Here is an 8,562-nt window from a genome sequence, read left to right as displayed (position 1 = left end):
CATCAGGGCAAAGGGGCCTAGAGAAGAAAGACCCTACCCAAGTCTTTGGCCAAGACCCCCACTCTCTTCCCTGCTGCAGTCCTCACTTCTCTACACCCTTCCAGGCTGCAAAACTGTGTGCATAGTTGCCATGACCCTCTCTGACCAGGCACCAGGAAGGCGCACAGGAGCTACACAGGTTGATCAGCAGCTAGTGGGACGGGGTGGGGGGGAAGGAGGGGAGTATGTCTGGTCACTAGCCCCTGCCTCTGTCCCCTAACTGGATTCCTGAAGATAGGACCCATGGGGAAGGTTGGGGTTTGGGGTGCGGCCCAGTTCTTGACCAGCTGAACACCACTGGTGTTGACCACCTGAAAGAGATGGACCCAGGCTGCCATTCACTAAAAAACAGTGTGCTACACTGATCAGAAGCAGCTGTGTCGCTGCAGTGCATACAGGAGTCTACCCGTTGTAGCGCTGTAGGAGTTGCTGGCTTGGCCACACCTTCCTTCCCAGCCAGCCTCCACTGAGGATGTCTGTGCATGGGGTCAACTGGATGACTCCGTTGCCCCCAAGGGAGAGGGATGGCTCGCCCTCCAGGGAGGGTGCCCACTGCCTCTCTGCCTGAATCCATCCCCCCCCCCAGCGAGAGCCACCACTCTACACAGCCTTTCCACACCACTCACATTAGGGGTGAGGTGGGGCTTTCTCATGGGCACAGGCAATTAGGCAGGCTGAAGGACTGCAGCAGCTCCTGATTAATTAAGATGGGCGAGATTCCAAAGAGTTGCCCAAACAAGCTCCGGGCACCTCTGGCAAAGGCTTTGGCTTCGATTCAGCAAATGACCTGAAATGGCGTGTGGGTTCGTGTGTCAAAGTAGATTGCGATAAGGCGCAGAGAGGGTTAAAAATCACACTGGGCCTGGCCAAACTCTTGGAGCTCTTTGGAGCTCACCCATGGGACATGGCCCTGTGATTTCACAACAGCAGCAAGGCCAGGTTCAGTTGGATCTGTCACACTGATGCCACCCACACAGAACCTTCCCTTTACCCAGACCTGTTCTGGATCTTGCCCTCTTGTCCTGGTCTAGTTGAGTAGGAAAGCCCATAGACTGCATCACGGCTGCACCTTCCGACCCCAATCCGGCCCGTTTAGTCCAGCTTCCTGTATCTCACAGTGACCCACCAAATGCCCCAGGGAGCACACCAGATAACAAGGAGACCTGCAAGGCCTCCTGGGAATTGTAGTTTAAGAACATAAGAACAGCCCCACTGGATCAGGCCATAGGCCCATCTAGTCCAGCTTCCTGTATCTCACAGCGGCCCACCAAATGCCCCAAGGGGCACACCAGACAACAAGAGACCTGCATCCTGGTGCCCTCCCATGCATCTGGCATTCTGACATAACCCATTTCTAAAATCAGGAGGTTGTGCATACACATCATGGCTTGTACGCCGTAATGGATTTTTCCTCCAGAAACTTGTCCAATCCCCTTTTAAAGGCGTCCAGGCCAGTCGCCATCACCACATCCTGTGGCAAAGAGTTCCACAGCCCAACCACACACTGAGTAAAGAAATATTTTCTTTTGTCTGTTCTCCCAACACTCAATTTTAGTGGATGTCCCCTGGTTCTGGTGTTCTCGCTACCCTTCAAGTGCTTAAACTAGATTTCCTTCCTTCCATAACTTTATTTGGAGAGAATTCTCCCCACCCCCCACCATAGGAAGCCCAGGCAGCAACTTATCTGGGTAAGTTCCTTTAACCCTGTAAACACCACTGCCTAACATGTGGTCCAAGTGTCAGAGTCAACACCACCTGGTGGACAAGTATCAAAACAGCATCTGTTTCAAGCAATCCCAGGCTAATTTTGTGTTGAATCAACAAAAGTGCACATAAAACCATGCACATGAATGGGGAGATATCGCAATCTCTTTCCAAGCCCAGCGCCAAAATAAAACATGCCAATATTTTTTTTTTAAAGGGGGAAGAAGAGGGCGGTAAAGGCTTATAAATATATGACATTTCCCCTCTGCAATAGCTAAAATGGGTACTATTCATGTAGTGCATCTCTGCTGAATATGTTAAGTATTGAGGCAGAATAAGGGCATCTGACCCATGAAGGAAAAGGCCAAATGAAACAAAGGGTGAGGCTCGATGCCTGAGTTAACCACAGTGATAACTTGCATCAGCAACGCTGGGTGATAGTCCAGTCTCTCTGAACTCGAGCCATTTTAAAAACACCGTGAGACAGAAAGCCTCAAGAACACCTGAAGAGCCCTGCTGGATCAGGCCAAAAGGCCCATCTAGTCCAGCTTCCTGGATCTCACAGCGGCCCACCAGGAAGCACACAAGACAACAAGAGACCTACATCCTGGTGCCCTCCCTTACATCTGGCATTCTGAGGCAGCCTCGTTCCGAAAACCAGGAAGTTGCATTTACCCAACCCGTGATGGACTTTTCCTACATCAATCTTTCCAACCCCCTTTAAAGGCATCCAGGCCAGATGTCATCACCACATCCTGTGGCAAGGGGTTCCACAGACTAATGACAAGCTGGGTAGAGAAATATTTTGTCTGTTCTAACTCTCCCAACACTCAATTTTAGTGGCTGTCCCCTGGTTCTGGTGTTGTGTGAGGGAAAAGAGCAGCTGTCTTTCCACTCTATCCACCCCCTGCGTAATTTTGTACTTCTCAATCATCTCCCCCCTCAGGCGCCGTTTTTTCTAACTAAAGAGCCCCAACCCTTCATCTAAGTTCAAACTGAAGATACTCAAATTTTCCCTACAAATTCTTTTGCAGTTGTTCCGCTGTGAGTCTCCCTGGTTGGGATCATGACTCACAGATCAGTGTTTAAGTGCCCAGGAATACCAAAACTGTTCTCCCAACCCACCGTCGCCTGAACATTGCCACGCTTCACCTCCAATTTGGGTCCATTTTGCATTCTGTACACCTTGGATTCTCGATTTATGACCCACACCATAAGAATGGCCCCGCCAGATCAGGCCATAGGTCCATCTAGTCCAGCTTCCTGTATCTCACAGTGACCCAGCAAATGCCCCAGGGAGCACACCAGATAACAAGAGACCTGCAAGGCTTCCTGGGAATTGTAGTTAAGAACATAAGAACAGCCCCACTGGATCAGGCCATAGGCCCATCTAGTCCAGCTTCCTGTATCTCACAGTGGCCCAGCAAATGCCCCAGGGAGCACACCGGATAACAAGAGACCTGCAAGGCCTCCTGGGAATTGTAGTTTAAGAACATAAGAACAGCCCCACTGGATCAGGCCATAGGCCCATCTAGTCCAGCTTCCTGTATCTCACAGTGGCCCAGCAAATGCCCGAGGGAGCACACAAGACCACAAGAGACCTGCATCCTGGTGCCCTCCCATGCATCTGGCATTCTGACCTAGCCCATTTCTAAAATCAGGATGTTGCATGTACACATCATGGCTTGTAACCCTTGAAGGACTTTTCCTCCAGAAATCTTTCCAATCCCCTTTTTGAGGCAACTAGGCCTGATGCCATCACCACATCCTGGGGCAAGGAGTTCCACAGACCAACCACTCCCTCTGAAACGGCCTTTAAAAGGCACCACAAGACTTGTTTAAAGCAAGTGACAAACTAACCCCGTCTAGATACTAGGACAGGGACCTGGAGATTGGGACGGCCCCTACGTACCCAGGGACGGCGTCTTGGAGCGCACCTGCGCACATGTGAAAAGGGGAGAGCAAGAATGAAACCCTCTGAAGACAGTGAATAAGAAACATTTTTTTTCCATTTAATACTAGAATCTCTCAGTATTCGAGATGCAGGCCTTTTTTTATGCAATTACATCCAATGTTAAAATTGGTAATACATAATTTACAAAGATTAACATCAAAACAATGGTCTATTTAGATATGCTCTTGTAAAAAGGAAATATATTAGCAGCATTTCTTCTCAGCAACCACACGGCCTATCCCCATGCAGACTAAAAAGAGTTCGTATTCCATATTCGCGACAAAACGTAGTGCTTTTTTTATCTTTCTTTCTTTCTTTTCCGTTCCTCTTTTTTTCCTGGGCTTCCACCAGCGATCGGGGTTAAACGCTGCCCGTCTCCTCAGTTAATACAAAATAACTTCCCCCGTCCCCCCAACCCCACCCCGGTAACCCTCCCCCCCAAATCTTTTTTTTTTTTCCTTAAAAAAAAGTCAGTAATTTTCTACACCGGTAAGAAAAACAAAATCCAAAAACTTAAAACGAAACAAACAAACCAACCAACCAAAAAAAAAACCCCAAAACACAAATTCTTCGCACTTTACCTAGAATCTGATTGTCTAAAAAACACACATCGCTTTTAGTCTTTCAACAGAAGAAAGATAAAATGGCAGAGCTGAGCCTCGCGTCTTGGGCGTGCTTTTCCGTTATTATTTTGCTATTGTTTTTTTAAAAGGACCTCTCTTAAAATTCTTTTTTTTTTTAGTGTTTGACACTGTTTTTTGAGACAATTTCTTCCCCCTTCCCCTGTTTTGAACTAAATGGAGCGACTCAATAAGGGGTTGTGTTTTGTAGTTTTTTTTTACCCCCCTGGACATGCGATTTTTTTTCTATTTTTTTCCCCCTACAACACAAACAGAGTATTTTATACTCAGGGTTTTTCCTGTACAATGAGCTTCTCTACAGTAAGAAAATATTCCAAACTATTTTCTTATTTGTCTTTTTTTTTTAATAAAATATTTTTTTTCCTTCTCAAAGGGCGTTTTCCTTCCCCCCAACCCCACCTCTTCCTTTCTCGCCCCCACTTTAAACTTTTTTTTTGCTTTTCTTTTTTTTTTTAAACCGTTCAAGGTAAAATTTCATATGGAATGAATTTTTGTTTTGCTGTCGTTCCAAACTAAGAGCAAAATAATAATTATCGTCAACGAGAATGTACAAATCGGGACGAGCTTGGTCCGTCGGGAAGGAACATGGAGAGAGAGAAAAAAAAGACTATTGCTTTACAACCACGCGGCAAAGGAAAAGGTTTGTTTTGTTTTTTTTAAAGATATATACAACTTGGCACATTGAAAAAACAGGAGTCTCTTATAAGGACATCTAAAACAGGACTCTAATATGCATTATGAACGTCAAAAAGAGAGCAAAGCCACGTTAAAGGGCCAGTGTGTACGCCAACCGCCTGCTCCCATTGTCTGTGCCCCAACTGAAGGGGCCCAGGGAACACGCCCACACGGGAGGCGCCCCCTCCGGTGCAACCATTAACCAGAGCAGCTGAACACCCTATTGCATTGAAGGAAAATTATTCCTTTGCTGCCTCTGATGAGAATCGACCCTTTTTCCCCCCGGACGAGGGCGGAGAGAGGCGGAACGCGTATTTTTATACACTGTCTCTTTAAGAGACGGATGCTTTTAAGCGGTACAGATCTTCCTCAAAAGAAAAACAAAAACACAAAGTAGTAGTGTTTATCGGTGGATATAGTCTACGGTTCACAACAAATACTCGCTCAGAAATACTGCTCAATGGTTCATGTAGTGAAAAGTTACTTTTTTTTCCTTTTTTTGTTTTTTTTTTTGTCTGCTGTTAGGACAGATTCTTTTTTTTTTCAGAATACACTTGGACACACAAGAACCACAGCTTATAAAAAAGAAAAAGGAAGGAACAAAGGAAGGAACCAAAGAAAGAAAGGAGAAAAAACCCAGGGGGGTGGGCATTAGGGTTGGACTTGCTTTAGAAAATAAAAATCCTCCCCGCATTTTTTACAAGTGCTTCCAGACAGGAACGGCTTGCTGGAGGGTCAACATGTGAGCAGTCCCAACAGGCCCGCCCCCCTGCTCATACAGTCAACGGTTCCTCTCCCTCTGGTAAATCTTGGCCAAGTCAATCTCTCCTCTGAAGGCCCGGATGCCTCACCCCCCAACCCCACCCTACCCCCACCCCAGGACCGCCATGACGAGGACGGCCAATGCTTTGCAGTTGCGGGAGAAACAGACGTGTAGCAGGAGGATTCCTACTGAGGGAGGAGAGCAGTTCCGAACCTGTGTCTCTCCCCCCCCCCGCCCTTCCGTACACCCCTTTTTCCTTCGAGTGGGGACATCGGAGCGGGGGAAAAAATGCAAAATAAATTAATTAAAATTTGACCATCTTGGACAAATAAAACCACAAGGTTTCCTTAGTACCTTAACATTGACAACAAGGCACGCCCAACACCACACACATCATCTTAAGAGCACTGCCGGAAGGGCAGGGCTGCCCGCCCAATCACATTGTCTAAGTGCTACAGAACCGGGTTTTTGTCAGTTTCCTTCTGCCCTCCTGGCTTCTCCTCTCTCCCCCTTCCCTCGACACACACTGTGAAGCGGAGGAAGGTGGGAAGAGCCACGCGCGTCCGTCCGTCCGTCTGTCTGTCTTGCGCACATCTCAACAGCTAAATCTCCAGGCCGCAGCCTCTCTCTGGGACGCCGCGTCACTTCCTGAAGCTGCACTCAGGAAGAATCAGGGTGCGCCGCCGCAGCTTCCTCCCCGAACCTTCCTCCAGCAGGTAGGTGACATCGATGGCTGCAAGGCAGAAGGCATGGGTTCCAATTAAAGGGCACCCTTGATGGGCAGCTCCCCCTCTCGTGCTCTGAGCCTTCAGAGCACCCCAAGAGAGATATGGACAGTGGGAGAAGAGGGCACATAAATAAGGATTCTGGTAGGAAGCAGCTCCCTGCGTCTGTATGAAAAATATGGGTCTCATTTGCCCACTGGAAGGTGGCTCTGGGTTCAAGTTGTTGTACAGAAAAACATTTCTACCACCACCACCCTGCCACTGCTTAAGTTCTCGCTATGGCAAACTTGTGCACCCTGGGAAGCAGTGAAGTGGCCCCCATTCTGGAATATTCCTGAGAACTAACACCGTCTTTCCATTAAAACATGCGTGTCCTTACAGTCAGCACTGCTACATGCGAGCAACCTCGCTGGATTGCATGCGAGGTCTGATTTCTGAATGCTTCCCCCACATGCGCACCTAAAGTGAGCACATAGGCTAGAAGGCTAGGCTGGATGCTTTTCTCTCCAATGTGCTCGCTTTTCTCATGCAAGGAGATGCACATGCGAGGGTGGGGGATGCAACTTGACCAAGGCTGTGCTAACTGCATTGGTTTTGGCCAAGCATGGGATACGTGGGCATTTTCTCACCGTTTTTCCCTGGGATTTTCTCTAGGAGGGCAAGGAGGATTTGGTTGAGCCTCTCACGCTGCATGTTCCGGCGTTCCTCTGGGGTGCAAGGCCGCCTGGAGACAGGGTTGCTCTCCTCCCCCTTTTTCTCCGCCTCGCCGCCTTCTGGGAGGGGTGCCTCCTTCTCCGGTTCCTCCAGACTGGGCGCCAGCTCGCGAGAGGCCTGCTCTGGACTGACCATCACTTCCTCCATGAGGGGGAGGGGGTCTTCCTCCTGGCTGAGGTCTTTGCTCTGGGACTTGGAACGGTCAGATTTCCAAGACGACCTAAAGGCAGAGACAGGCAGGCACCGGTCACACACCGTGGAGAATCTTCTAGTGCTCTTTTTGTGGCCGGAGCCTCTCTCTGCCTGCTGCTCGTTCAGATGAGCTAGTCACCTAGTCTTTTCCAAAAACTCAAGGACCCAAGTGCTCTGGCCTTCATTTGGAATATCTTGTCAGGCACACAGAGTTAGAGCCTCCCTTTCCACACTTGCACACTGAAAACACTCCTTGTGGGAAAGGGGTGGACAGCATGGGGCTTGTGAACCACCAGGCAGTGGCTTACAGCCCAATCCTATGCATTCTGCTCAGAAGCAAGTCCCGTTGACTTCAATGAGCCATATTCTCAGGTAAACGCATAGGGTTCCAGCCTTAAGTGGCTTTTCCAATTACTGGCATTTCATGGTGTGTGGTGGGATGGAAAAAAGCACAATATTTGACTTGGTTTGGAGAGGTGGCCACCCCGTACAGCAAGGCTGTGTGTTGGAAGGGATGGAATTGGTCCCAATTTAATCGCATTCAGTTTAATCGCATCAACTGCATTTTAATTTACAAAGGCCGCCTTTGGGGTTCCTTTGGGTTCAAAAAAAGACAGGGCAGAAATCACAGAAATAGACTGTTGTTGACAGACAAGAAGATGCTTCACGCACATGGCAGCTTGTTCAAGTTAACTGAGACAAATTGCAAGACATGGGTGCAAGGAGGTCACTAGCCAATCCACACTTAGCCTTTGATCTCATGTTTAACTGTTTCAAAGCTGAAAGGGTGATACTTATGTTGCAATGTGTTATGGGGGAAACATCTACACTTTTTTTAAAAGCAGAATCACTGTCTGGCAAAAAACAGTTCACAGCACCAAGAACTCACCTGCCTCCATTTCTCTTGTAGTTGTCTGGTACGTAATGAGGCTGCAATGGGGAAAGGGAAGAAAATTAAAAACCAAGGTCTGAGAGCCCCCTGCTCTCTGGGCTCCTCGGCTGAACTGGAGGAGTGAGCTGGGTCATGAATGATCAAACAGAGGAAAACAGAGAGTGATGGAAGGGGGAGAATGGAACACAGGAGAGCTTGGGGTCCTGTGGCTGAGAATCACAGTCTTCTGCCCCACCATCTCTGAAAAGTGGTCCAGCAACTTA

The 8,562-nt window shown here is 48.3% G+C and overlaps 1 protein-coding gene across 1 annotated transcript in view; it reads right to left on the bottom strand.

Moving 5' to 3' along the window:
- Window positions 1-4,136: 4,136 nt before the first annotated feature.
- Window positions 4,137-8,562, bottom strand: part of ASH1L (ASH1 like histone lysine methyltransferase) — a 72,165-nt gene continuing 67,739 nt past the window's right edge. The window contains exons 26-28 of the mRNA XM_066610148.1: window positions 8,297-8,337; window positions 7,131-7,435; window positions 4,137-6,509 (exon numbers count right to left, since the gene is read on the bottom strand). Coding sequence (XP_066466245.1) covers window positions 6,418-6,509; window positions 7,131-7,435; window positions 8,297-8,337 — 438 coding nt within the window. The 3' untranslated portion in view covers window positions 4,137-6,417. The remainder of the gene's footprint in view (window positions 6,510-7,130; window positions 7,436-8,296; window positions 8,338-8,562) is intronic.

The sequence above is a fragment of the Tiliqua scincoides genome, chromosome 15 (assembly GCF_035046505.1).
Source record: "Tiliqua scincoides isolate rTilSci1 chromosome 15, rTilSci1.hap2, whole genome shotgun sequence".
Classification (NCBI taxonomy): Eukaryota; Metazoa; Chordata; class Lepidosauria; order Squamata; family Scincidae; genus Tiliqua; species Tiliqua scincoides.
This window is presented reverse-complemented; position numbering and strand designations above follow the sequence as displayed.